Source organism: Eumetopias jubatus, unplaced genomic scaffold (assembly GCF_037043125.1).
Source record: "Eumetopias jubatus isolate StellerSeaLion01/CBP00866 unplaced genomic scaffold, mEumJub1_p1.0 scaffold_4, whole genome shotgun sequence".
Lineage (NCBI taxonomy): Eukaryota > Metazoa > Chordata > Mammalia > Carnivora > Otariidae > Eumetopias > Eumetopias jubatus.
The window spans coordinates 63,252,221-63,276,209 of NW_028274810.1; the positions used below are offsets into that span (position 1 = coordinate 63,252,221).

General features: G+C 54.3%; 1 protein-coding gene across 2 annotated transcripts; it reads left to right on the forward strand.

Annotated features, from left to right (window-relative positions):
• The first annotated feature begins 4,599 nt into the window (after positions 1–4,599).
• On the forward strand, positions 4,600–23,928 carry TTC22 (tetratricopeptide repeat domain 22). 2 transcript variants are annotated; one of them, XR_015767981.1, is made up of 8 exons: positions 4,600–5,267; positions 17,500–17,555; positions 17,755–17,870; positions 18,168–18,286; positions 19,604–19,765; positions 21,346–21,498; positions 22,019–23,053; positions 23,219–23,928. XR_015767981.1 is itself a non-coding variant. In XM_028106950.2 (7 exons), the coding sequence occupies exons 1-7, from the start codon at positions 4,701–4,703 to the stop codon at positions 22,553–22,555; spliced, it is 1,710 nt and encodes a 569-aa protein (XP_027962751.2). In that variant the 5' UTR covers positions 4,600–4,700; the 3' UTR covers positions 22,556–23,928. The 2 variants fall into 2 exon arrangements, 1 of the variants encoding a protein (XP_027962751.2); XM_028106950.2 differs by having other exon boundaries at positions 22,019–23,928.
• Positions 23,929–23,989: the final 61 nt, after the last annotated feature.

The window sequence follows — 23,989 nt, forward strand, 5'->3', positions numbered from 1 at the left end:
CTTCCGCTCTGCGCATTTCCCCCGCCACCCTGCCGGAGATCCTCGGCTGAGCCCTGCAGGTTTAATGGCCCCTCACGGTGGTTAGTATGGATGCCATGTGGTCGCGATTCAGAGTCATTTGTGGAGGAGCCCTTTCTGATGGCTTGCTGTATTCCAGCGCGCGGCGCGGAGCCTGGTAGAGGGCGGCGCCTGGTAGAGCGCGGCTCCGAAATGCCTCGTACAGTTAACGCCCGTGGGGACCCCGGGTCCCACAGAGAGGGCTCAGCTCGGGCAAAGAGGGCATCCCCGTTCCTTCTCCACTTCGGGGAGGCAAGGAGGAGAAAGTGGGAGCCAGCAAGGAGAGCCAGAGTGTGGAGGGCTGCAGAGAGGGAGGGAAGGCTTGCAGGGGTGGAGGCTGGGCTCATCTGTTCCCCACAGACCCCAGACGCCCACTCTGGGCAGACGCTGTATAGGATGCCTGGTCTTGGCCTTGAGAGTCTAGTGGGGGAAAGAGTGACCACACAATGTGGCCAGGCCTATGAGAGAAGGAGGCCTCTGATCCAGCCTGTCGGTAGGTCATAGAGGGCTTCCTGGAGGAGAATTCCAAACTCATCTTTAAGTGTGTGTATGAAGTGCTAGGTAAAGAACGGACTTGAGTCCCCAACAGGGTATTGTCAGCTCTCTTCCCTCCTCTTCCTTTATCCCTTGATCAGTGCCCCTTGGTCATGCTACTTCTAATAACATCTCTCATGATTACTTTTGATCCTCCCAGTTCTTAGGCTGAGGCACAGCAGAGAGTCACACTCCATTTGATGATGACAGAACAGAAGCCAGAGAGAAACAGGACTTGCCTGGGGTCCTACATGCAGTCCGTGGTGGAGCCGGGCTCCCGGGACAGTGTGTCTCCTTACAGGGTCCACCTAGTACCCTTCTGACATCCCAATTTAGCACTAAAATAGGAAGTCCTGATGCCTAGCGTAGTTGTGGGCTGGCCTCTCAGGCCCCAGGCCAGGTAGGCACATGGCCATGTCTAGCACAGTGCCCACCCTGCACCACTGAGCTGAGGAGCAAACATGTCAGGCCTGGGGACACACACCCTTGGTCATCTAAGCACAGGCCCTGCCCCTTCCCAGTTGTGCAGATGTGGGCAATTCGTTTCCTTTTCTGATTCTCCACTTTCTTACCTGTAAAAGGAAGCTAATAATCTGTCTCTCCAGACTGCTGGCAGGATTAAATTAGCAGGAGCTAATTTAAGTATGTTCTTGGCACATAGCAGAATCTCAATAAGAGGCAATTCCCAGCCCTTGGAAGGGCCCCTAGCAAAGGTCCAGAAGCAGAAACTGTGTCTCACCCACTCCTGGTACTGTACCTGGCACACAGTCAATGCTTAGTAAATATTTGTTGAAGGACGAGTGAACAAATAAAGGAATTAATCTAGAGTAACTTCCCAGTGACGCAGAAATCCTCAAAGAGAGTCATGTCTGAATCCTGGTTCTGCTGCTTTCTAGCTGGCGGCCTTGGGTATGTGACCCTGATCAGTGTTCAATTTCCTCATCTGTGACATGGACATTGACTGCTGCCTCTTGGAGGAGCTATTTGGAGGTGTCCGTGAAGTGGGGTTGTGTCCACTAGCAAGTCCTGTACACGGGAGAAGCCCTGTGACCAGCCCCGCGTCTGTCAGCGTGGCTAGAACCTGCCTGAGGCTGCATTGCAGCTTCGCTCCCGGCCTGAGCCCCTTGGCTCCAGGACTCGTGGAGGACTGACCACAGAGTCTAGGCCGAGATCTGTTGGGCTGGGAATCCGGGCTGCCAGGCAGGCCAGAGCAGGTACAGGCAGGGGTGAGTCAGCTCGGCAGCAAGGCAGCCTGCCCACCCACGGCAGCCCAAAGCCTCCCCATCATAGCAACGCACTAATCCTAGCAAGCAGCTCATTCTCTCTTGGAACCCCCTCCCATCCCATTACACAGAAGAAAAAACCAAGGCTCAGAGAGGGAGAGTAGTTTGCCCTGGTCACATCTAGTGAGATGTAGGGTGACATGGCGGATATGGGACTCATCATTAGGTGTGGGAGCTCCCTGGCTGCAAGAGGTTCTAACCATCCGGACTGTGGAGCCAGCAGTTAGGTCAGCAGAATCAAGTCAAGATCCTCGGGATTCAGGCCTCCGTGATGGTGCTGTCCCCGCTGCCTTCAGTGCATATCCCCTCCATCTCTGGCCCATGCTCTGTACATTTCAGCTGTATGGCGCTGCCCTGCCCCTTAGGCACCCCTTGCGCTGCAAACCTCTGGCCTTTCTCTGTGCCCTTCCTGCCGCTGAAATGCACCCACAACCTACACCTTCCATCCAATTCCTACTCGCCTTCTCAGAGGCAGATCAAAAGCCAAACCCACCCATTAGGATGGCCATTACAAAACACAAAACGAAACAGAAAATAACAAGTGTTGGCAAAGATGTAGAGACCTTGGAACCTTTGTGCACTGTTGGTGGGCATGTAAAATGATATAGCTCTTATGGAAACCAGTATAAGAGTTCGTCAAAAAAATTAAACATAGAATTGATCTGAGCAAGCAATTCCACTTCTGGGTGTATTGCCAAAAAGAACTGAAAGCAGGGACTCAAACAGGTATTTGTATACCCTTGTCCATGGCAGCCTTGTTTCCCATGGCCAAGGTGCAAACAACCTTGGATGAATGGATAAACACAATGTGGTATATACATACATATGATGAAATATTATTCCCTTTAAAAAGGAAGGAAGTTCTGACAGGCTACAACATGGATGAACCTTGAGGACCATTAGGCTAAGTGAAATAAGCCAGACACAAATGGACAAATATTATATTATTCTACTTATATGAGGTCACTGAAGTACTCAAATTCAGAGAGAAATTCAAATTCAGAAAGTGGAACGGTGGTTACCAGTGGCTTGAGGAAGGAAGGAATGGGGCGTTACTGTTTAATTGGTACAGAGTTTCACTGTGGGGGAGATGAAACAATGGGAATATTCTTTTTTTTTTAAGATTTTATTTATATATTTGAGAGAGAGGGGACAAGCAGGGAGGAGGGGCAAAGGGAGAGAGAGAAGCAGGCTCCCTGCCGAGCAGGGAGCCCCATGTGGGACTTGATCCCAGGACCCCAGGATCGTGACCCAAACTGAAGGCAGACGCTTAACCGACTGAGCCCCCAAGGCGCCCCAACAATGGGAATATTCTTAATGCTACTGACTATACACTTAAAAATGGTTCAAGTGGTCAGTTTTATGTTAAGTATGTGTTGCCGCAATAAAAAGAGGGGGAAAAAGCCAAGCACTCTGGGAATCTATCCTTGATGCCCCCAAGAAGGTCAGAGCCCAAGTGTCATCTCATGATCACTAGGAATTTATAGCAATAATTTTTTTATTAAAAATTATTAAATTTTATATTGTAAAATCACAGGTGAAACCTAACACCAGAATGATATTTTTAACTTACCTTTTTATTGCTCAAGTCAATTTTTTTTTCCAAGTTTACTAATTGGCTCTATTTCCACTTTTGAAAATCCTGGCCTATTTGTTGAGAAGATGAAGGAACAGCGTCTCAGGAGCCCTGCCCAGGTGGAATGAGGGGTGGGAGAGTCTCAGAAGCTCAGACTTGCTACACAGCCCAAGCACTGGAGGACTAGCAGCCTTGCAGCTGGGAGCATAGCCTAGCAGCTGGGAGCATAGCCTAGTCTTCTCGAGGGCAGGGAACCAGTGCTAGTCCTGGGGGAAGACTGATAAGAGAAAGAAAACTGGACCACAGGTGGTGTACAGGATAGAGTGGGAACCAAGGGGGAGCAGTGGAGCTGATAGGTACCCGGAGTGACATTCACCAGGTTTACCCTGGATGTCTACCTTGGGGGACAGAATGTGACCCTCATGTCGCAGATGAGGAAAGTATGCAAGTGTGAAATTATGAAGCCGTTCATAATTATGAAGGTCAGAGGTTATTAGGGTTGGAGAACCAGGATTAGAACCAGCACCTGGAGCCCCAGAGTGTTTCCACAGTGGCCAGCTGCAGGACAGAGAGAAGTGGGGAAGCCTGATAAATCATGGCCTAAGGAGGCTCAGAGAGAAGTGGCAGGCTCCCTTTGGGGGAAGGAGAACACAGGAACTTCGGAGACGATGGGAGAAGCAGCAAGAATGAGGGGGCTTCCCCAGGCAGCTGGAAGGACCAGCCCTCACCCTCCTAGTCACTAGCGAGCTCACACAGAGAGCGTGGAGAAGTGCCCACGGAGAAAGGGCCTGGCTGGGGTTCAGGCAACTGGGCTCTGGGAGGCTTGGGCACAGCTTCCGTCCTGTGACCTGGGCTAGTCCTTTCCTCCTGAGCCTGTTTCTGCGTCTGCTGGGCAGAGAGAGTCAAAACAGGCCTTTTGCCATGCACCGTGTTTTGCGCGCCCTGCACTTGGCAATGCACCTGTTTTTCAGGCACACCTGGTTGTGCAATGCGGGCGTCTTAAGAGCCGCTGAGCAGCGAAAGCCGACACACCCACAGGGCGCTCCGGGAGCCGACGCTCAGACCCTCCCACCAGAGGGAGGCGCCCAGGCACCCGGAGGCGGCGGGACCCTGGGCTTCCGCGCGCGCGCGCGCGCTGCACCTCGCCTTCCGCGCCGGGCTCGATCCAGGGCGTCCCAGCTACGTCCCGCCACCCCCCACCCCCGCAGTCGCCGGGGCAGGGGCGAGGCCCAGGGAGCAGCGGGGCTGCCATGGCGGAGCCAGAGGCCACGGCCGAGGACCTGGACGCCCTCATCGACGACCTGGACTACCTGCCGGGCCACTTCCACCTGGAGATGCAGCTGAACTTCGAGCCGCGCTCGCCGGCCTCGCTCCGCGCCCGGGACCTGAAGCTGCAGCGGGACGGCTTGCGGCAAGAGCTCAAGCTGGCGGCCGCCCCGCAGCGCCCCGCCGTGCGCCACCTCCTAGGCACCTTCGCCTTCTACCTGGACGAACTGGACGAGGCCCGCGAGCTCTTCCTCGAGGTGGCCCGCGAGGACCCGGGCAACCTCAACGCCTGGGCCAACCTGGCGCACGTGTACGGGCGGCTGGGCCAGGAGGAAGAGGAGGAGGCGAGCGCCGGGCGGCTGGCTGGCCTCATGGGCCTGGCGGCGGAGCGCGAGGCGCCGGGGGACCCCCAACGCCGGGCGGCGCGCTGCCTGGCCGAGCAAGGCTATGCGCACGGCTTCGACGTGGGCTGCGCCAGCCCGGAGGAGCGGGCACAGGTGCTGGCCGCCGGCATCGCGCTCTACGACAAGGCGCTGGGCTACGGGCAGCAGGTGGGTGACCCGTCCCCAGGTCGCGAGGGCTGGGGGTCGTGGCCCCCAACGTCTGCAGGGACGTCCCCGCGGATTCTCTCCAAACCCCGGCCCTTTGGCTTCCGGGACACCTTTCCAGGGCGCCTCTCCCAGACCAGGCTTGTAGCTTTTCTCTGCAAGGGCGTGGACCTGCTTCCTAGCGGGACAGTCTGCCTAGGTTTCTTTTCTGGCAACGCTGCAAAATCCGCGTTGGCCAGCTCATCCTTCTTGTCTTGCTTCTCTCAGCAAGCACCTGTCCATGCACCTGTGCACATCGCCTAAGTCAATGGCACAACCAACCCCACAACCCAACTTGGGCAGCATTCTTACCTCCTCTCTCCTCCCCCTCACACCACCTTCCCCATCCATTTAGACCCCAGATCCCTGTGCATTCGGCCTGTCCATATCTCTGAGATCTAGCTACTCCTTCCCAGCCTCCCTCTGCCAGCCCAACCTCCATCATTTCCTGCCTGACTAGTGTAGTTGCCATCATCCTGCCTGGGTCCCTGCCCTCCTGCCTGACCCTTCTGCCTGGTCCTCCACCCTGCTGCCAGCATCATGTTGCTCAGTCTTATTGGCCACGACCCTGAGCTGCTTACACCCCTGGTAACTCCCCACTGCCTGGCAGATAAGTCCAAGGCTCTCTGGTGGGCACCTGAGACCCTCCATGCTCTTCCTCTCTGCTCTCTCTCTGCCAAGTACCCCCTTCCAGCCATGCTTTTGCCACAGCCTGCTTCCCTGTGTCCCCCCAGTGGGCAAGTCTCCTTACAGCTCACCTTGCCACTCTCTTGGCCTCTTTCTATGATGCCCTTCTGCTCCACCTTTGACTGGGAGGTTCTCCCCAGTCTTGGGTTTGTCTCAGGCATCCCCTCCTCCAGAAAGCCTCCTCTGAATTCTGCAGGCTGGGTCAGGTGCCTGCCCTGGGCTCCCACAGCACTGCTCATACTGTCCGTTCACAAATCTGTCTCCTTAATTCAGCCTTGAGGTCTTTGAGAGTGGGGGTGACATGTCTGGTTTATCGCTGCAAACTCTATACTGGGCACTGTGCCTGGCACACAGTGGCGCTCAATAAATGTATCTTAAATACGTGTATGGGCAGAATAGGGCCTGGCACTGAGTAGAAAAACACCAAGTATATTAGTTGCCTATAGCTGCATTAACAGACACCCTCCAAAACTTAGCAGCATTTATTATCTCGTAGTTTTTGTGGATCAAGATACGATCAAGAATCCAGGCATGGCTCAGCTGGATGCCTCTGGGCTGTGTTCTCATCGGAAGCCTTGCTCAGCTGGGGGAGGACCTGCTTCCAAGCTCACTCGCATGGCTATGGACAGGATTCAGTTCCTCACTGGCTGTTGGCCAGAAGCCCCCCTCAGGTCCTTTGCCACATGGGCACCCCATCACTTTTGCTATATTCTGTTCACTAGACGTGAGTCACTAGGTCTAGCTCACACTCAAAGGGATGGGACTACACAAGGACATGAATACCAGGGTATGGGGGTCACTGGGAGCCATCTCAAAGGTTACCTGCATCGGATGACAGAGGGCATTATTCTCCTGTTACAGAGAAGGAAACCACAGTTCAGAGAGGTACGGTGACTCTTCCGTGAAGGCAGGTTTAGCTGATAACCATGATGTTTTATAATGGCTTAGATTCGTGATATTTAAATAACAACAAGCCTTCATACAGGGCTTCAATCATAAAACCTCTGTACACTCCCTTGGAGCCTTTCCCCACCCAAAGCCTTTTCCACCTTCAGAGAGGAAATGTGGAGTCCAGACCTCAGGGAATGCGGGGTGGAGGGCACAGACTTGAGTTCAAGAGAGCATCGCAGGGTAGAGGTTAAGACGGGAGACTCTGGGTCAGACAGTCCAGGTCCAAATCCCAACCCCCTCCCCCCACACTCTCTCACCTGCAGTCCATCCTCAGCATCACAGTGCTTGCATTTCCCTCCCTGTAAAATGGGGATAATAATGGTACCTATGTCCTGGGCTTCCTCCGCTGTAAGAGGGGGGCATTCTCAGTTGGTTGATGTCATAATGAAGAGCTCATATTTGGAAAGCACTTGGAAAAGAGTGTGCAAAGAGCCAGCAAATCGGACACAACGCCCACCTCACCTGGGCTGGTGGAGCCTCCACTGCCTCGGTGGGGGGGGGGGGGTAGCTGTGGCCATCCCACAGGGCCCACAGGGACCCAGGTGTTCTGTTTTAAAGCCTGAGCCCGAGGCCCTGAATGCCTGCTGCCCTCAGCAGGAGGCATGGACAGCATAGTGTGTATTGAGTGTGGTCCCAGCAGCAGAGCAGGGCCTAAGGGGTCCTGAGCTAGGAGCCAGGAGACCTCCTGGGCCTTCCCTTCTGGGCTGTGGTTTCCCACCCTGTGAAATGGGGGCAGAGAGGGGAATGGTCCACAAGGTCCCTTCCTGCTCTCAGGGGGAAGGCTACCTGGAGGAGGTGAGCGTGGAGGCAGAGGTTTGGGCATAGGGATCAAACAGAGTCCAGCATCTCTCTTCCTGCCATCGCCGCTGGTCAGCCTAGCCATGGTGGGGGCCAACCCCCACCCAACCCCCACTGTGAGTGGCCTCCCAGAGGACAGTGTCAAGCAGGGTACTGCCCAGGTCTTCAGGGAAGGAACTGACTGCTTCAGGTGTGAGGTGGCCCAGCACCAGACTCCGTGCTATCCTTGAGTCTGGACAGCACAGCTGTAGTCAGCCCCCCCATCACAGGAGAAGGTTGGGGATTTGGAGCCTCCATTTTGTCACCTGAGAATTGGAAGAGATCATGCCTCTGAAGCACCTGGCCAGAGTAGATGCTCAAGAAATGGCCATATTGGGGGTAACAGTGATGATTTCACTGTAGTTAGAGCAGAAGGCCTGGGTTCAAACACCTAGCTCTTTTATCATTTTGCTGTGTGGCTTTGGACAAGTCACTTTTCGTCTCTGGTCTTGGCATCTGCTTCATGAATGTTAACAATAGTGATCTCTGCCTCCAATCAAATCATGGGGTGAAAGTGCCCATAAACTGGCAAATTCTGGGCATGTCTGAGAGGCAGGTGCTCAGCATCTTAACATTTATTGAACACCTACTGTGTGTCAGCTCTCCAGATATTGGAGTCTGCAGTCCAGGTCCCGGGGGTAGAATGGCAGTGACGGAGTTTCAGAGAAGGGACGCTTCCTTTCAGCACAAGTGAGTGACAGAAGCTTCCGGAAGGAGCAGGAGTGTACTGGCAGGAATGAGGTGAGGGCACTCCCAGCAGGGGCGTGGTGTGTGCGAAGGTCCTGCGGTGAGGGCCTGCAGAGCCGTCAGGTGTTAGTGACAGCTGAGTGGCTTGGAACGAGGGCAGGCTGGCTGGGGAACTGCTGACTTGATCTCTGAAATCTGCTTCCTGCCCTCCTCTTTAGCTGCTTCTGACTTCCCAGCAACTGGAAACCACTTCTGCTCCTCCCAGCATGCTGGGCTGTTTCATACCTCCCTGCCTAGCAAGTAGACTCCATCCATCAAAACCCCGCTCAGATGTCACCTCCGCCTTGAAGCCTTCCTTCACACAACACGCAACTTCACACAATAATACTTATACGAATGTCTTCCAAACACGATCTGAGTCCCCACAAGAACCTTCTGATCCCATGTCACAGATGCGGGAACTGAGGCACAGCTGGGCTCGGTAACTTGCCCAGGGTCACAGAGCTAGTAAGTGGCAGTCGAATCCACCCGACTCTGACCTCAAAGCCTTTGCTCGTTCTGGGGAGGTCAGAGAAGTGGGGGCGCACTAAGTGCAGATGGCTGCACGGACCACGTCCTAGAAACTAGGGCAGAGGAAGTGTCAGGAGAGAGGAGGTGGGTTGCCATGCCTGTGTGGAAGGGGGAGGGTGGGAAAGAGGGGAGCAGAGATGACGTCAGAGTCAGGGCCAGGGCAGGAGGAGGTGGGACCCCTGCTGAGAGGGTCTGGCCCACGGGGGCCCAGCGGGGGATAGGCGGCTGGTGGTCTGGCCCACCCTGTGCTGTAGCTGCAAGAGATTTTTCCAGCCTCACAGGGCTGGCACTGTCTCAGGCACGGAGGAGCCTCTGGTGCTCAAAGGATAAAGAGCGGCTGAAGAACCAGTGCTCATCTGCCAACTAAAATGACAAGAGAAAACCTTATAAAATTAATAATTCAGCCCAGAATCCAAAAATAAGCCCAGTGTGTGTGTGCGTGTGCGTGTGTGTGTGTGTGTTGGGGGGGAATGTTTGTGACTTCTGTTCTCAGCTTTGCACTCCCTCCTGTTTTTCTTTAAGTCACAACAACGTGAGGTCAGAAGTTGCTCTGACCTGTCAGTTCTAACCTCCTGCCAGCAACCCCGTCGTGTGGGCGCGGGCGTGGGCGCGCACACAGTCATGGGTGGATTCTTGGTGACAAATCTCAAAGCGGGGGCGAGGGGGTGCTAGGAGCTTTGGGGGGTAGACAGACTGGGTTAAAATTCTGTCTCCATCACAGGTGGTACAGGCAAGTCACTTTACCTCCCTGAGCCTCTGTTTCCTCATCTGCCGAATGGGATTCTAAGGCCCATCTCCCTGGGTGGCCATGAGGACGGAGAGAAGTCAGAAGGCTGCAGGCAGGATGCACGTCCTGTCAGAGCCCAACCTTCTCCCTGCGCCTGGGCCTCTCTCTAGCCCCCCACCACTCCGTGTCCAGCATAGGGTGGGACACCCGAGAGCTCTTTGTAACTGTTGTTAAATTTCATTTCATTGAGTCACTGGACTTTGAGTCTTCAGATCCCTATTTTTTTTTTAAATAAGGTAACTTGAACCTCTGTTTCTCTAAAAATTACCCCTGTCCCAAGCTAGCTCAGGTATTTGATTGTCTTCCCCTTTACCCAAATAATGGTGGCTGGACACACAGGTGCACTCCCGCAGGGCTTCACCCCCGCTCACGGCCCAGGGTGATAGTACGATGATGGGTGCCAGGCCCGGAGTTCAGAATTTTACATTCATTAGTGCATTTGATTGTTATTCAGACTTCACAGACACACTGCTGGTTGAGTAGTGTGATTCCCCATTATACCAAGGACCTAACAGGCTCAGGGAGGGCAGCTGCTTGCCCAAGGTGACCCAGCGTGCCACGGCCGTGCAGATCGCACCCCCAGCCGGGTGGGCAGGGAGGAAGGCAGTGCTTACAGACCTGGCAGACAGCCTCACAAGCCAGGGTGTGGACATTCCAACCAGCCACCACACCCAGCGGGGTGGGGACGTGGTAGGAAGGGCCAGGAGGGCAGAGCTGGTCAGTAGCCCCAGGGTCCCCTGCACGCACACACACACACACACACACACACACACACACGACTCCACAAATCTGAGTGGTTTGATTGGGTTCAGCAAGGAAAAGAGATGGTTAACACTGGAAAGTGAGCTAGGTACTGTGCACTCAATGTACTTTTCGTAGACGATCTCATCTGGTCCTCACAGAAATGCTGGGAAACCAGAAGTGGTATTAGCCCATTCTACAGAGGAGCAAACTGAGACTACAGAGGTGTAGTGACTTGCCTAAGGGCACACAGCCAGGGGTGGCTGGCGGGAACCAAACTCAGGTCTCTTGGACTTAAAACCCAGGCTGGGGCAGCTTTCCTGGGCTCTGGCTCCAGCCTTCTGAGGGCCTTGGAGCCACTCACATTTCTGAGTTTGCTGCTGGCTTCTCTCCCTCTGTACCTAGCATGTTTGGGAAGTGGGTTTCCCCTCCTCATTGATAGAGGATCCAGCTTGCCTTTAGCATCATCTGGCCCAGCCACCTCTTTTACGGGAGAAAAGAACGTTAAGGGCACATACAGCACAGACCCATGGGAGGAAGACCCATGGGAGGAGCTGAGAACATTCGGGCATCACCGTTATTACTACAGGAGGCGAGACACTTCTTCAGACCCACCCAGTCTCTACTGGCTCCAGAGCTGGGTTTGGAGCCAGGACTAGACAGGGTCCTTTTTCTCTAAGGACAGTGGGATAGAAAAGTGGCTCAACATAGTCCTGCAAGTCTAGGGAACGAGTGCAATGCAAAGATGACCCACCACAGTGACATGACAGACCTAAGACCAGAAGAGGGGTGCGAATGGGGAGCTGCGGTCAATCTGCTCAAATCTTAAATTCCGTGAAGACCATCCCGGGAAGCCAGGACAGGGAGGCATAGGTGACTTACTTCCATGGCATAGCACCGCTCCTTCAAATCCTCTCCACCAGTCACACTGACCACATGTGACACAGGCAGGCCAAGTGGGATCATCCCGTTTGTGGATGCAGAAGCGGAGGCCGAGGCTGGGCTGGGGGTCTTTCCAGGATCCCTGGGGGAGGCAGAGGCAGGAATGGGACTCCAATCCCAGTCCTCCATTTATCTCCGCACCCCCTGTGGCAGGAGCTGGATGGGGGGAGGGAGAACCCCAGCCCTTGCCTTTCTGGTGCGTATCCTGCAGGTGGGGTGGGGGCGGGGCTCTGTGTGCAGAGCAGGGAGGCTGCTCCGTGTCGTCACAGAGGACATTCCAGTTGTGCAGGAAGAATGTATTCCTGAGGCCTGCCACCTTGTGACTTTTATTTCTGCAGCATCAGCCTTCACAGGGTCGGCGTGATGAAGTGGAAAGAACAGGGGCGTTGGAGGGAAGCAGATGTGAACTTGAGTCCTGGCAGTTCCACCCCGGGCTGTGGGGCTGGGCGGTGGCTTTTTTTTTTTTTTTTTTTTTTTTTTTTAGGCTCTGTTTCCTCACCCAGAAAAGGAGGCGGATGCATTGCACCTTCTCAGGCTGCTGCGAGGGTCCAGTCCACGGAGGCACTGAAGTGCCCAGTGGAGAGTCGATGCTCGGAAATGTTCATGCCCTTTGCTCCTTCACATCCCCCTCTCCTGGAGGAGAACTAGTCAGCTCTCAGGAAAGGAATCAGAAATGGAGAGTACAACGTCATCAGGGGCAAAGTTCAAATTGCAAGGCAATTATTTTCCTGAAGAACCAGCAAGGTCTCTCTATAGCCTATCCAGATGCATAAAGATTCCTCGCTCATTGGTATATTAAAAGATCTTCTACCGAAATCCTTGAAAATAGCCAAGCCCCACAACATTTCCTTCTTCGGGGGCCCCCCTTTTGAAGTAAGTGGAACAGTCAGGACCCACCCTTGTAGCCACCAAGTTAACACAAAGCCTGCCCTGTAATGGCCTATCCTGACCCTCCTCTTTGCCGGTTCTGCCAGATCACCTACCTTTGTCACTCACCCATGCAGTGGCAGGAACCTGGGTTTTCAGGCTTTTCTGAGGATCACAATTCTGATCCTTTGGCTCATTTAAAAAAGAGATCCACCGACCAGCCCACCGTCACTCAGCTCCCCACCGTGCGCTACAGCGAGGATCTAGTGCATCAGAGGGCCTATTAAAACCCAGGTTGCTCCCCTCCCCCCCGCCCCGCCCCCTGCTGCAGAGTTCCTGATTCAGTGAGTCAAGAACTTGCATGTCTATCAAACTGCAGGTGCTGCCGCCGCTGGGCGGGGACACACATTGAGAAACCCTAGTCTAGTCTTTAGGGGCAGGGGCTCTGGGGCTGGGCTGCTGGGGTCCCCCGCTCTGCTGCCTTCTAGCTGTGCTGCCCTGGGCCACAGTCGCCTCTTCTGTAAAACCGGGGTAATCATAGTCACGACCTCATTACCTATAGGTAATGTTACCTATAGGTAACCCTGGGGGTTGAATGGGTTCACACATGTAAAAACTGTGAGCCTGGTGCATAGTAAGTGCTCAATAAAATTTGCTATTATCAGTATAGCGACAAAAGCACCATTTCCAGGTTTCATTCTGGGCTTACACTGGCTGTGTGACTTTGAGGACATGGTCCCACCTCAGTTTTCCCATCAGTGCTAAGAGAGTAATGGTAACTCACTTTACATTCCACACAGGATGGTCTGAGGACCAAATGGAATCTGTGTGCGTCCACTCTGTAAATGGTAAGCGCTGTGCAAACACTTGCAGCTAGATGTGGTGGGAAGAACATGACCTTGAAGTCAGAGAAACCTGGCCTGAAATGTCAGGTTAAGTGGGCAAGCCTCTGCATCTTTCGAGCCTCGGGTTCCCCCTCTCTAAAATGAGGGAGATAACAGCGTGGGCCTCCGGGGAGCAGGGAAGGGTCCTGAGGACCCCTTGCCTGAGGGCTACACCTTACTCAGTGAGTGCCAGGGTCTGAGGATTTCACTTGAGGGTCAGCGCAGGTGCCTGGGCCTTGCCCAGCTCCCTCCCACCGATCTGCCATGGAGTGGCGGCCTAATGTGAGACCCCCTCCAGCCTGCAGCCTTGGCTGGCCCCCTCTCCAGACCCCGGAACTCCCAGTTCACAGGGCTGTAAGGAAGACCCAGCGAGAGAAAGGGTGGTGTGCTGCCCAGAGCCCATGCCGGGCAGGCCCTTGGGGAACACTCCTTTGGCAGAAGCCCTCACCGGGCCTCCTAGGCTGCCTCCAACATCTTGCCTCTGGGAGCTATCAACTCTGGAAGTGAGAGCCTTGCAGCCCTAAGAGGTTTCAGGGCAATTTCATTCTCCAGGAGAGAGGTTGAACGGCCCCTCCTTCTCCGGGAGGGGAGGGGGGAACCAGAGGCCTGTTTAATTTAATTTAACGCACGGTGGCTTGCCAGGTTGCCCCTGGTAACAGCCTCAGCTGCTGCTTTAGTTACAACCAGAAGGATTTTTAAAGAGACAGCCCATTTTCGGGCCAGGATAGCCCAGCAGAGTGCATGGCATCCACCAGCTTCATCACCGGGATAGAGGATTAAAGCTCAAGCCAGGTGTGACCTCAGACTAGATCTGTTTGGGCCATTAACTCCACTCCAAATCTGCAACCCCATAAGCCCTCCTGAAAACGTCACTCTTAAGCAGAATCTGAAAGGGACTACATTTGGGATTTGTCATAGCGATGTCACTCAGCTAGCTACTTTTCTGAAAATCTGTTTTAGCCGTCAAATTGAAGGGAACCAGGGGAGAGGAGTTACCCCTGCAATTCAGGCATACCGCCACCAGGTGGTGGTATTGCCTGCATAGTGCAAACCACAACCAGGCTCTTGAATTACTCAAGGGTACCAACGGGTTTTAAGTCCTGATACTAACTCGTGTGTTACTGGGTAAGTTGCTTCACCTCTGTGGTCTCAGTATCCTCAGAGAAAGAATGCGAGTGATCAAGGAAACAGTGCTGAGAACAATGGTTGGAGCTAGGATTATGAAGGCATAAATTTAAGTGTCACCTCTGCCTGGTACTAGCTGTGATCTGTGCACATAACTTACTTTCTTTGTGGCTTGAATGCCAAACAAGAGGAACAGGGAGAGCCCTGAGTATACCATGTAACTCTCCAACACCGGGGATCTGTGGAGGGGAGAAAGGTGCTTGGGACCCCACAGGGGATGTGAAGCCCTAATAGCACAGTGGGCGGGTGGGGGGAGGTGCGGTGGAGAGCAGGGTGAGCCAGGACCCCTCTGGACTCCAGAGAGGTCATTGCCCCAGAGGGAACTGGAATAAGTCCCCTGGACAGAGCAGCCTAACCCGCTCAGCTCTAACCCAAGCCAGGAGAAAGGGGTCCAACATTTATGGAGCGCATACTCTGGGCTGGGCACTGCCCCACAATGCCTGCGAGCTCTGTATTATTATCCACCTTTGCAGATAAGGACACAGCCTCCCAGAGGTAATTCACGCATCCGGGGTCGCCCACCTCATAGGGCCAGGCCTGTTGGCCACCTGAGCCTCTGCTCTTGCTCGTGGCCATACCTCCTTCTCAGAAGCCCGAATGAGGCAGCAGCTTCCCTTTCTCCCTACCAGGACTCAGTTTGGCCAACCTCAAAATGGGCATGGGGCCAGAGGTCATGAGATCATACCTCTAGACAGCCAGAAAGCCTGAGGCACTTAAGCTTCACTCTGTCACACGATCATACACTGACATTACGTCCCGGTTTTTGGCCAGCATGGCCCCCAGGAGTGGCCCCATGACTCTGGAGTCCCCCTTCCTATGTCCCAGGTGCCGTGTTGGTAGAACAGGTAAGGTTATCCAGCAGCGCATCCTAGCCTTTTGCTTTGACAAATGTTCCCCACTGAGCCCTTGAGGATGTCCTTCAACCCTTGGCAACTGCCGCCCTCCCCTCCGGACAGCCCTGTCCCCAGCTAAAGCCGCATACACGTATTCCCACCTAAGTGACAGGAGGACTCTCCAAGGTGCTGTGAATGTAAAAACAAACTGGATCTGGGCACCGCCCTTTCCATGGCTCCCCACTGCCCTGCACGTGAACCCCAGGGCCTGAGTCAGGCCCTCGGGGGCCCCTCCTGATATGCCCCTGGGTTGGCTCATCCTCCCGCCCCTTACAACACACCACACTCCCTCACCTCTGACTGAGCTTTGGCACACGATGTCCCTCTATCTGATGCCTTCTCTCATGGTGTCCACCTGGGTGGTTCCTACTTGTCCTGGAGAAGCTTTCGCCAGCAAGTCCTCCTCTAGAAGCTCTGTGGGCACTCCTGTAACATGCAGGATACTTCCTCCCACAACCCATAGCGTTCCTTCCACTCGCACTGTGATATGATCTGGCTTTCGCACCAGACTGGGAGCTCCTAAAGGTGGGACCTGCCTTTCCTTTCCTATCCCCATTGTGCCCAGCCTGGGCCAAACAGAGAAGATACTTGGTGAATAGTGGCTAAGAAATGTGATTAGCGGGGCCTCCTCTGGGGGATCTGGCTTGCACCCTGGGTCAAGACCCTGCCTGGATGGGCAGTCACACCTCTCAGTGGGATCGGACTCACAGGACGCCCTTTCTCTCTTCTCCCTCCAAGCTCATCCACAGCCTCCTCAGAATGGCTACAATGTAACTTGCTGACACTTCCTCCCCCCCCACGCCCCGTTCACACACACCGTGCTCCATGCTCACCAGGCGTGCCACACGTGTCCACACTGAGCCCTCCATCTGGAATGCTCTTGACCCCCAGCCCACCCTCTGAAATACCACTGCTATTCAAGACTCATCTGACAGCTCATCCTCTGCAAGACCTCAGAGTCTTTTGGCTGGGAGTGGCCTCCCCAATCCTAGTGCATCTGTCCACATCACTCTCATGGCCTTATTTGGACTCTGCCTCATATGAATGTTATAGGCAAGCTGGTGTGCTAAGAGGAGCATGGGCTTTGGAGCCTAACAAAGGGAGCTTGAGTTCCAGCTCTGACACTTATATGCTGTGTGACCTTGGGCAAGGTCACTGAGGCTCACTGAGCCTCAATATGTTCATCTGTAAAAGGCAGATGAAACCTACCCAATAAGTTGTGGAGAGATTGAGAGGGTGGGTGTCAGGATCCTGGCACATGGCAGTCACTCAGTCAAGCTCTATTATTTATGCCTGGACCTGTTTTCCTAGCTAGGTTGTGAACCCATTTGGGCCAGGGTGCCGGTCCAATTCGGTGCCACGTCCCTAAGCACTCAGCACAGGGCCTCACACCACAGATGCCCAGAAATTCTGGCTGAACTGAGTGCATTCACTCGGCTGCTGGGAGTCGGGGGGTTGATGGGGATCCTGAGCTGAGGAGGCCATGGTGGGTGGGGGGTGGTGAGTGCAGAATCCAGCCTGGAGATCCACGCCAGGAGACGAACGTGGAGGGAGGGAGCAGAGCCTGAAGCAGAGCTGCTGATATGCACTAGGGGTTTTATTGGTTTTCATTAAAATTCCTTCCCGAGGCAGCAGCAGCTACTCCCATAAATAACAGCATAAATATTTTATCTGGTGCCCAAGTCAGTCTAAATGCCTGGTGAGGTTGGCAAGAATAACAGCGGGAAAACCGTTCAGGGGGGTCCTGGGCTGCAGCTGAACTCCATTAACAAGCCCGAAAGGGCTTTCTCAGGAAGGAGGAAGCTGAAGGGTGGCGCCAAAGGAGAGAAGCGAGTGGACAGTGGGGGAGAGAGAAGGTGACCAGGGGCTGGTGGGCCCTGGAATGGGGGGGGGGGGATCCAGAGCACAGGTCGGGGAGCCAGGCGGGGAGGGGAGCTTAGTTTGGAAAGCGAGATGGAGGGAAGAAATGTATTCCACTCCTGCTCCGTGATGGGCACCTTACTTAGGACATTCACACAGGTTGTCTCGTCAAACCTTGTGCAGTCAGAGAAATGAGGTGATTCGCCCAAGGTTACTCAGCCACAGTGGCAGATCCAGGACCATGATTAGAGGTGTATTTGCTGCTTCTCGGGGTTCAGGGCAAGTGCCATTCTCTGCTTTCCTAGATCCCAGTGGAGGAGAAAAGGGGCTGGTACTTCACCATGGCAACGCTCTTCATCAGGTCAGCCTGGGGAGCCCGGGACTGGACAGTGGGGAGGGTGATGTGTGGCCTGGGACCCGGGGAAGAGGTGGCTGAGTCCATTTCCATGGTGAGGGCTCCCCAAGTTCCTCTCCATGCCACTAGCCTGGGGAGTACTCGCAGCACCCTAGGGACAGCTGGGAGGGGGTGCCAGGCATCCACATCCCCTTCTTGGCCGCAGGCTAGATGGCATCTTCCTGGAAATGGGCAGCGAGGAGCAGAAGAGGCTGCCCGCCTTCAACCGCACGCTGGCCCTGCTCCGGCAAGTGCTCAAGTCCTCAGACCCCCACCACCAAGGTAGGGCCCCTGGCTCCCCCTTTACCTGTCACTAGCCCTGCCTGTCACTGTCATTGTCCCCACCTCTAGCATCGTCTTCCTTTTTGGGGGATCCTGTTGCTCTCTCTCTCACCCTCTGTCCCAGATACACATTTGTTCATCTCACAGAACTCATGCACCTTGCACCTTGCTCAGTGATTTCATGCCACAGACCCTCCCTTCATCTTCCTGGGGGCTAACACCGTGCGTGGAGCTGGCCCCCTCCCTCTCTCCACCCTGCTGCTTCCTAGACACCCCTCTCCCACACTTCACCCCTAGCTCTGGCCTGGTGCTACCTCGGGATGCTGCTAGAGAGGAAGGACACCTTCTCCACCACCCCCATGGGTGTCCACGACTGCGGGTACTCGGGAACCGACCCCCTGGACTGCTTTGGCAAGGTACGTCCCCTGGCCACACCCACCCTCCAAACTGGGATGGAGCCTGACACCCCAGCCTCCTCTCCTGGAACCCGCTGCTTCTCTGGGTGGTGTCCCACCTCCGTTCCCCATCGTGTGCACCCCCCCCAGGAAGTGCCCTGGCTTTCCCTCCTCTCTTCATTCAAGACAATGGTGAGGTGATGTTTGTCATTGTTCCTCTTTGCTTAAGAATCAGACCCTCCCCACGCCCAGTCCCGGAGCCCATCTCTCCAGCCTTATCTTCTAAGCTATTCGCCTTGTCTCAGATACACCCTCAGACTTCTCCCTTTCAGGTGTGGTTCTCACTGTCCTTCCCCACCCCCAGTGACATAGTGGAAAGAAGATGGGCTTAGGTGGGGTCTTGTGCCAGCTCTGCCCATGGGCCATGTGACCCTAAGCAAGTCACTTCCATCCCTGAGCCTCATTATGTGTTAATTATGTCGTTTGTCTACCTTCTAGGTCATTGAGAGACTCAAAGGCGGTAGTGGTTGAAACTGTTCACTGTAAACTGTGAAGTGCTGTTCAAGCCTTGTTCTTGGGCACCTCGTTTATGTGGTAGTTTCCACACTTAGCTCAGTTTTGAAGTCTTTCCTGGAGCCCAGGGACCCTGTGATATTCATTGACCTGTGCATTCAGCCCAGTGCCCTGCATGGGGCGCGTCCCTAATGCTTGCTAGATTAATGAGCTAGATAGATTAATGAGCAAGTCCTTGGTGAGAGATCTTAAAACAACAGAGGAGAAACGATGGCTCATAAGGATTCTGAGAGCTGTGTCCAACTTAACAAACATACTGCCTTCACCCTTCCTTGAGAACCTAACCTGTGCCCGGCACAGAGAGGAGTCCCTACAGGAGTTCACTATTCCAGAGGCAGCAACCCACACAGGACAGGCAGTGGTCAGTAACAGTATAGAGGGGAAGTACTGCGGCCCCAGTAGAAACACTGCACTATGTACATATGGGGGAGGTAGAGGCTGATTCTGACCCTCCTTGCAACGGCCCCGGGAGACTGGGGGAGCATACCCTGGATGTGCCTGAGGAAGAGAGATCTGCCTTTGTATGGAGGGAGTCACTGGATGGGACATATGAACATGGTGGGGAGCATGGGAGTCGGGCTCTTGGGGGTTGAGTGCCAGTGAGCTGTACCCTAACATGTTAGGTTCCGTGATACGGCCAAACTTACTGGCAGATGGATTTCGGGAATAAGAGCATGGCAGTGACATGGCTCTATCCAGAGATGGGAGACCTGCTGGTCAGGCAAATAACCAAAGAGTTTGCTCTTACCCTTCTCCCTTCCCTAGGCTATTGAGATAGCCAAGGACCAACCCCCCATCCTGAATCGCCTGGCCAAAATCTTCCACTTCCTAGGAAAGCAGGACATGGCCATTGGAACCTGCAACATGGCTCTAGATATCCTACGAGATCCGGAGCTCAACTGGCAGGCATACTGCACAAGGGCCAAGGTGAGTCAGCCTGCAGGCTCCGCCTCAACCTGCCATCAGAAATCAGAGAACAAGGGCCGGAGACTAAAACTGTGTTGCCAGAGCCCAAAGGTCATAGGGCCTTCATGGTGGAAAGGAGCTTGGGAGCCATCAAGACACAAGGTTTGTGTTCTATAAGGTTGTTGAGTGAAAGAATGAAGGAGACTCCCACCCACTGCAGGCACCCCTCTACAATGACCTGGTAAATGACCTCCAGCCTCTACTTGGTTAGCACTCAATACAGGCTTCACTGACCTGGGTTGAACTCTGGCCTCTCAACCGACTGCTGTATCTAAAACCCCATTCCCCAAACTGTAAGGTATGGATAATGACCTCTGCCTAGAATGCTCTTCTCCCTGATTGGCTTCCTTCCTCACTTTCTGGAGGTCTGGACGAAAACGAAGCTTCTAGCACCATCTTACTGACAATGTCAACCTCTCACCAACATTTTTTGTCCTTTTTCTTGGTTTACTTTTTCTTCTTAGTGCTTATTACTCCTCAAACATACTATTTATTTATCATGCATATTGTCTTTCTCTCTCCCACACTAAAATATATGCTCCATGGGGGCAGGGAATTTTGTTCTGCTCTCTCCTGGGTGCCTGGAACAGTATTAGCACATAACAGGCTCTTGATGAATATTTGTTGAATGAATGAATGAATGAATGAATGAATGAACTGAGCACATACCATATGCTAGATCTTGGCTAGAATATGTTCTCTCAGTTGTCATGGGAACTCTCCAAGGAAGATACCAGTGTACTAATTTTTCAGATGTGGAAAATAAGGCTCACAGAGGTTGAACAACATCCTCCCCAGCTCACGGGCTAACACGAGGAGAGGGGAGGGGCTGGAATTCTGTCAAGTCCAACCGGCTCCAAAGCCAGAGTTCCCTCCTCCCCCACCTTACGTTGCTCTCTTAGAACTAGAGCCCACCGGGTTGGCTGTAAAGCGTTAATACCTTCAGCAACAATGACCCCTTTTACCGACTTCCTCCTTCTCATGCCTCCCCTTCGGAACCTGTAGATTTTTTTAAGGCTCCAAGTATGGGGGGAAAGGAGGGGTGAGGATGAAGGCAAGAGTCTGGAATCATTTGTAATTTGACGCTTCTAAGTTGGGGCCACCTTCCATTCTTTCCAAATTGCTTATGTGGACTCACAAAATCCGTGCTGCCGTCCTACCTGAAACGGCCCTCTCCCCCAGTCCCTTCTAGCCCATCACCCTGTTTAGTTTTTCATAGCCACTTGTCACCACTGCATGCCCAGTACCTAGCACTGGGCCTGGCATATGGTGGGTACCCAGTACATGTCTGTTGAATGAATGAGGGGCTCTTTACCCCCTCATTGTACAGACAGGGAAACTAAGGCCCAGAAAAGGTGTCATCAGCACAGCTGGCACAGAACTAGGACCTAGGACTCTGGGTCCCAGTCTCAGGGGCCCTCTACTGCACCACAGAACTGCCCTGAGGTGCTGCTGAGAAAAAGACTGGCATCATTTAGGGTAGAAAGGAGGGCAGAGGTCCTTGCTTGGAGCATCCTCCCTGAGCTGACTGTCTGCGGCAGATCCACCTCAGAGCCTATCTGCACGACCTGGAGCGAGCCAAGATGGGGCTCGGGGGCATGCCTGACAGGAACCACCTGTCCTGCGCCAAGGCCGATCTGGAGGAAGTGGTCAAGGTGTGCCCAAGCCTCAAGACCTACCTGGACATCGGCCAGGTAAGGCAGCCTCTTGGCTTGAGCAGCCAACGGCTTACTAAAAACCTGTTTACTCTCTACCAAGGCAGGCCTGGGCACTGAGGACACAGGGAGAAATACAGCTACCCCCCCATCCCTGTCTGATACCGTACCCACCTCCTACAGCCATGGTGAGGATTATATGAGAAAACGCATATACAGCATTTAGAACAGGGCCGTGCTCTTTCTAAAGCACTCAGGAAGTGAGGGCCATTACTCTTTATCCAGAAGTGCCTTCTGGGCACAAGAAATGATTACCAAGAGGTGACAATATCATAATTTTCCATACGCGAAAACTGAGGCCCAGAGAGTGCCTCGCTCAAGCTGATACGGCCAAGAGTGGTGGGGCTGGAACTGGAATCGCTATTTCTTCTCCTTTTCCGGGGGCGGGAATTTGTGAAGCATTGTGGGAGGGAGGGTGGAATTTTTTTTTTTTTTTTTTAAAGCAAGTATGGGCGCGGAATGCCCAAGGAGAAAGGCTCACCCCGCCCTCCCCGCCCAGGTCTACTACTACATGGGTGTGGACGCCGTGCAGGAGCTGCTGGCGGTGGACGAGGCGGCGCTGAACCAGGCGCTGGTCTTCCTGGCCAAGGCCAGCGAGTCGGAGCTGGGCGCCACCTTGCCCGAGCTGCAGCTGCTGCGCGGCAAGTGCCTGCGCATCAAGGGCGAGGAGGCCAACGCGGCGGCCTGCTTCAAGCGCGCCGTGGAGCTGGACGACGCGGGCTCCAGCCACACCGAGGGCTTCGGCTGCCTGCTCGAGGCGCTGCTGGCGCAGTGGAGCGAGGCGCAGCTGAGCGACGCCGAGCTGGGCCGCGAGGTGGACGCGTGGCTGCGCCGCGCCCAGGGCAAGTACCCCGCGGCGCGCCTGCGCCAGGAGCTGCAGCGCGTGTGGCGCGGCCACACGGGCGAGGTGCTGGGGCTGGCCCGGGCCCTGGTGGCCCAGGGACGGCCGGCGCTGGTGCGGCTACTCTTTGAGACCATGGAGCAGGACGGCGACGTCGCAGGCGTGCCGCGGGGCCGCCGCGCCTTCTCTCTCTGAGGGGCGTCGAAGCCCCGCCCCGTCGAGGCCCCGCCCTACCTACAGCCGATTGGGCGCTCAAAACGGGCCTGCCCTGCCATAGGCTGGCGGGTGAGCGGAGCCAATTAGATTCTCTTCCGGGAATTGGGATGGGGCGGTTGAGACACGAGGGCAGGTTGGCCTGCCCGCAGAGTCACAAAGGCCCTGCTCGGGAGAGCCGTTGAGGTGGGGGCAGACGCGAGAGACCACCGGGAGACTGCCATCTAAAGCACTGAATTGTGCAGATATGCAGAAAAAGTAAAATGGATGCAAGATACAGAAGATAGTTGTCTCCATTCTGGCGGCCTTTTAGTCCCCGTGCGCAATCCTCGAGGCCTGAGTGTCTGTCTTTGGATTGCCGTGAGCCACACTCTACCCTTATAGTAAAGCCGCCTCTCCATAAATTGACCGGAGTGGGTCTCAGGTCCCGCAGCCAGAAAAACCACGCCAGAGCAGAGGGCAAAGCTGCACAGTGAGCAGGTAAGGGCAAGGCAATAGTCTACACCTGGCTGCTCGGGCCTTTAGCCTACCTGCCTAGCAGTCTCCAGCAGGCCTCATCTTTGGCCAGCTTGGTCTGAAATGCCCCCAAACTCCCTGACATAAAGCCCATCCAGTAGAATCTTTGCTTGATTTCTCTGTTCTTAGGAGAACCTAGGGTCTCCCACCCATCAGGAAGTGCTACCTGCACCCAGTCGTGGGCCTTCCACAAAAGCGTGAAGAAAGTCTTGGCCTCTTCCCCCTAAGCGGCCTGAGGTGACCTGCGAAAATGGTTCGCTATTCGCTTGACCCAGAAAACCCTACAAAATCATGTAAATCAAGAGGTTCAAATCTTCGTGTTCACTTTAAGAACACACGTGAAACTGCCCAGGCCATCAAGGATATGCATATCCGAAAAGCCACCAAGTAGCTGAAAGACGTCACTTTACAGAAGCAGTGTGTGCCATTCCGTCGCTGCAATGGTGGAGTTGGTAGGTGTGCCCAGGCCAAACAGTGGGGCTGGACACAGGGTCGGTGGCCCAAGAAGCGTGCTGAATTTTTACTGCACATGCTTAAAAATGCAGAGAGTAATGCTGAACTTAAGGGTTTAGATGTTGATTCTCTGGTCATTGAGCACATCCAGGTGAACAAAGCCCCCAAGATGCGGCGTAGAACGTACAGGGCTTGTGGTCAGATTAACCCATATATGAGCTCTCCCTGCCACATTGAGATGATCCTTACTGAAAAAGAGCAGATTGTTTCTAAACCAGAAGAGGAGGTTGCACAGAAGAAAAAGATATCCCAGAAGAAACTGAAGAAACAAAAACTTATGGCCCGGGAGTAAATTCTACAGAATAAATGCAAAAAAAAAAAAAAAAGTCTTGGAATTTTACACCCTTGGACTCATCATAGTCATAGAGTCTTGGATGTGGAACCTTC

What these genes read in the sequence shown, in the direction of transcription:
- TTC22 (XM_028106950.2), top strand. Translation starts at nt 4,701, where the DNA reads ATGGCGGAGCCAGAGGCCACGGCCGAGGACCTGGACGCCCTCATCGAC. An exon ending in CGCTGGGCTACGGGCAGCAG is followed by an intron (nt 5,268 to 17,499) that starts GTGGGTGACCCG and finishes CTGCTTTCCTAG; the next exon opens with ATCCCAGTGGAGGAGAAAAG. An exon ending in ATGGCAACGCTCTTCATCAG is followed by an intron (nt 17,556 to 17,754) that starts GTCAGCCTGGGG and finishes TCTTGGCCGCAG; the next exon opens with GCTAGATGGCATCTTCCTGG.